The 4,096-nt window shown below is 37.3% G+C and overlaps 1 protein-coding gene across 1 annotated transcript; it reads right to left on the bottom strand.

Moving 5' to 3' along the window:
• Positions 1-229: 229 nt before the first annotated feature.
• On the bottom strand, positions 230-3,108 carry LOC147124586 (cocaine- and amphetamine-regulated transcript protein-like). Its single transcript, XM_086001244.1, has 3 exons — positions 2,556-3,108; positions 2,036-2,119; positions 230-749 (listed from the first exon to the last, which is right to left on the bottom strand). The coding sequence occupies exons 1-3, from the start codon at positions 2,694-2,696 to the stop codon at positions 642-644; spliced, it is 333 nt and encodes a 110-aa protein (XP_085857370.1). The 5' UTR covers positions 2,697-3,108; the 3' UTR covers positions 230-641.
• Between the last annotated feature and the right edge of the window lie 988 nt (positions 3,109-4,096).

Raw genomic sequence — 4,096 nt, 5'->3', positions numbered from 1 at the left:
ATGATCTGTTGGTTGGGGTTGAATACAAACTAAGGTTGTTGCTGATTTCTAGTTAGTAAGTATTTGTAAATGGAATTTTTTTTTTTTTTTAATGAAAGTCATCTTTATCTTACTATGTACATATCACATATGTTATTAAAACTCTAAAAGAGATATAAACCTGATATGAAAATGTGTGATTATTCTTTGCCTGTGTGGGTGGTTTTACATTAAAAGATTGAAATAAAGAAACTTATTGACAGAGCAGAGGATGCCTAGAACTGATTTTATTAGTAGGTTTAATGCATTCTAAATACAAAAATACAGTTTTATAAATACACGTCACAACTTTCTGTGACTTGAGTTAAACACTTAGTATATTGTGAAATATCTGTAACTCATTAACTGGTACAGGCAGAAACAACTTTTCACCATAAGAAAAAAGACACAATTGTACACAACAATGTCATAGCAATGCTGGAAACATATTTTACTATCTCCCACACTAAATCTACAAGACTGTAGAATTGCAAGTCCATGCATTTTCACCATCCTTTTTTGGTAAATAGAACATGTTTGATTGGCCAGATTAATTTCAAGTATCTAAATGCTTTTGAAACACAATATTTTATTAGGAGTGCCCAGATTTTGGTCATTGTTCTCTACAAACACTTCAAGAGGAATGAGTTGCAGAAGGTTCCTCTGGGACAGTCACAGAGTTTTCCAATTCTGGCTCCTTTCCTTACAGCACATTGTTCTCCAGCATCACACTATTAAAGGAGGAAAAACAAATAGTTACTCTTTTATTCTACTGCAATATTAAAGATGATAACAAGTGGAGTTGAAAACTGAATCAAATAAATTAAATTTAATTGGTCTGAATCAATTAATTTTCCTAACAAGCAATATTACTGATGTGTGCAAGCAACTACGACATAGATCTTGTAAATCAGTACAGATAATAATTTATTTGATGTCAGAAAATATTCTAAGGTTCAAAGGGAAGAAGAATTATATTTTTTCTAATTTTCTTCCTTTCACTCTTGAAGTGAGTGGCTCATTCTAGGGTACACTTTTATTGGTGCCAGCAGCCTTCTGGTATCTTGCCCAGCAGGCTATTCTTCCCATGTTAACCTATTGAACCATGCAAGCTATTGAACCATAGAGTGCATAACACCTGAAACTAATCCTGTCCTCATCCACATACGAGTACTTTCTCGAAGTGGTCACTGTATAGTAATCATGAGCAGGAATCTTGACTCCCTAATCCAGAGACACTTTGGACAAGTGCCTTCCTCTAAACACCACTCTGGCCAAGATCAACTAATGCGGTACACGCAAACGATTGAACTGGGGACCTTCCTCATCTGAAGAGCTCAGTTTTATACTAGGCCAGTGTGTTTACACTACTAAGTCATTGAGGGAGTGAAAGAATTGTGAAATATATTTTGAATTTAGAATGAAGCAACATCTCCTTCCCCTTGTTCCCAGGCTATGGGCTAATACAAACACTTAATTGCTGAATCTAATCTTAACTTTGATATCATCCTATGAATATTAGTATAATCAGTGTTATTCTGCTATTGATTATTAGTAAGTTTAGATGTTCCAAATTGTCCCACCGTATACACAAGCTTTCCAAGTTACATAACTTAAATTGAATGTTTTCAGATGAAAATGAAATTATTTATCCATTTGCTTCAAAATTATTCAATGTCAGTTTATTTCATACTTAAAAGTCTTAAACTTATTCTCCCCAATTCATGAGATTTAACTGGGTATTTGGCGGAAAGAGAGATGTCATCATACAGTACACAATAATTACACACCCGGTTATCTTGTTGTTGATATTGTCATTTTAGTGTTCATAATCAGACTAAAATGAAACTGTTATGCTTATTGTTTTATGCATCTGATGTACCAACACCAAACAGAAACACAAGACTGTCGGAGATACGCAGAGTGTGTGTGTGAGGGGAAGAGGATGCGAAGAAAGCATTAAGATAAAAAGAACGAACTTTGTATGATTTTATTCTACATTATTTGCAATTCTTACCATCGGGACCATTCCAAACTTCTTCTCGTAGGTTGGCATCCTCTTGCTTTTCAGTTTTTCCAGAACTCCCTGCAAAGCTTCAATCTGTGTGAAAGCAAACACAAATGTTTTGTAATAAGTCAAACGGAGAAGAAAAGAGAACTCGGCGGAATAACCAAGTTCCGTTCAAGCAGAATGAACTGAAGCTGCTTTGCCGGCGACAGAGTAGAATGTCCTTAAAATTTCGCACATAGATGGTTATATCTGCAAATCCTAACCTTTTCATCTCCCCTTTCGCCTCACAGTTATCTAATTCAACACTGATAGAGTGAACAATATAGGGTCTCAATTCAAAGGGAAACATTTCTTACAAGGCACCCAAGTAACTTGGCGTCCGAAGATTAAAGTACTGAACACTGTTGAGTGCATGATATGAAATGGCCTCTGCAGTTAAATTAAGGAACTGTAGCTAGTTTTACATAAACGAATGGTGATTTAAAAAAAAGTAAATTGAGATTAACAAGAGCTCGTGATGACATACCAGTTCTTTTTCCTGAGAGGAGTCCTCTTTGACTGAGTAATGGTCTACCGATCGGGCTTGTAGGTCTGATTCTTGGCAGTTGGAGTGCAGGAGCAGAGCGGCGCTCAGCAGAGTGAGGAGGCAGAGCCGAGTACTTTCCATGGTGCTGAAACTCACACACTGACCACCACACAGCAGATCCAAACTCGGACTCTGACAGCCCTTTTATAGCAAACAGCACTTTTGAGATAAGTAAACAACCACCCAAAAATCAATCAGAACCTGGGAACATTGACGTCAGAATGAACGCAACTCTCAGCGTTGAAGAAGTGCGGAAGAAAGCGATCCTTATGAAAAATCCTTCAATTCATTCTTCACTGAAAGGAGCAAATCTCGAGGGAAGCAGGGAAAGGAGCTCTTGAGTTACTGCTGTTCGATATCAATATAATATATTGCACACGTATGTCAGAACCGATAAAAGTGTCGCAGGCAGTGAGTGTGAGAGTAATGAGCTTGTGTGTAGGGACCAGTGATCGTGAAATGTGACGCCTAATAAAATCCTTGTTTTCGCATTAGGTGTCACAAGGTATGTAGTATATTGGTAAAAGCAAGGTCCTTGTCTAAAGAGGGGGAAATAAAAAGGATCTGCTTATTGTACTCACGCGTTCTTGTATACATTCCCATCATTTCCCTCCGGTATTTTAAAGGAAGACGATGGATATTATGTGCATGAAATCATCTAACCCGCTAATTATTAAATGCAATAGCCTGTTTTGTTATATAACTGTTAAAAATAAAAGGCCGCTTGAGAATTACGTTTACGCCATCGCCTGCCGTGGTATCGTTAACAGTGGAAGAATGAATGAATTAAATTCCATTCCAAAGAATATTTTCTAAAATTGTTAATGGAATAGAATGTAGATTACTATAATGAATAGTGCATTCTTCATCTCAAACTGTAAATCGTATTGCTCCCGAGTGTAATGCATATTATATAAATATACGAATGGCAAATGTTCCTTTATTGTTAGAGTTTATGAGTGCTCAAAATTCAAAAGTAGACTACAGGGCACAGTATAGACACGATTGACTTCTGGTAATTATGAAGCCCGGCAGAGTTGTCTCATCTTTACTGACCCTCCAGTCTGTCCTCGCTAGGATTGCCAATGAAGCCGCCTTTTCAAAGTATTGTACGAGATCTTTGACTCTGCTCCTAGCGTACCCTTATTGAGGTCTCTCGGGAACTTGGCCAGACTTTACAAGCTTTATATTCAGCCAATGCACACATTTTACTTTTAATAAAATTAATATTATGAAAGGGTTTAAACAAACAGTCTACATAACAATGAGGTACCGGATAGAACCTGTCCCTTCATAATAGGAACTCTGAGGCGTTTCTCGCCAGCTGGTTTTACCGTCAAGGGCATAAAGACGATAATGGCAAAACCATCCGATCTGTAGTTCACTGCAGCCGGGCGAAGCAGTAGTTTAGCACTAGTTTTGAAACAAGCGCATACAACATACTGCGTGGCTGTTCATGAATTACAACTTACAGATTCTTA

Source organism: Somniosus microcephalus, chromosome 1 (assembly GCF_052327205.1).
Source record: "Somniosus microcephalus isolate GS21.2 chromosome 1, FLI_Smic_1.0, whole genome shotgun sequence".
Classification (NCBI taxonomy): Eukaryota; Metazoa; Chordata; class Chondrichthyes; order Squaliformes; family Somniosidae; genus Somniosus; species Somniosus microcephalus.
The sequence above is the reverse complement of the archived record's forward strand: the minus strand, read 5'-3'. Positions and strand labels throughout refer to the sequence as shown.

Excerpts from the sequence above, each read along its gene's own strand:
- LOC147124586 (XM_086001244.1), bottom strand. The coding sequence starts at position 2,696 with ATGGAAAGTACTCGGCTCTGCCTCCTCACTCTGCTGAGCGCCGCTCTG. Across the intron at positions 2,120-2,555 it reads CCTCTCAGGAAAAAGAACTG|ATTGAAGCTTTGCAGGGAGT; the intron begins GTATGTCATCAC and ends GCTTTCACACAG. Across the intron at positions 750-2,035 it reads AGTTTGGAATGGTCCCGATG|TGTGATGCTGGAGAACAATG; the intron begins GTAAGAATTGCA and ends CTCCTTTAATAG.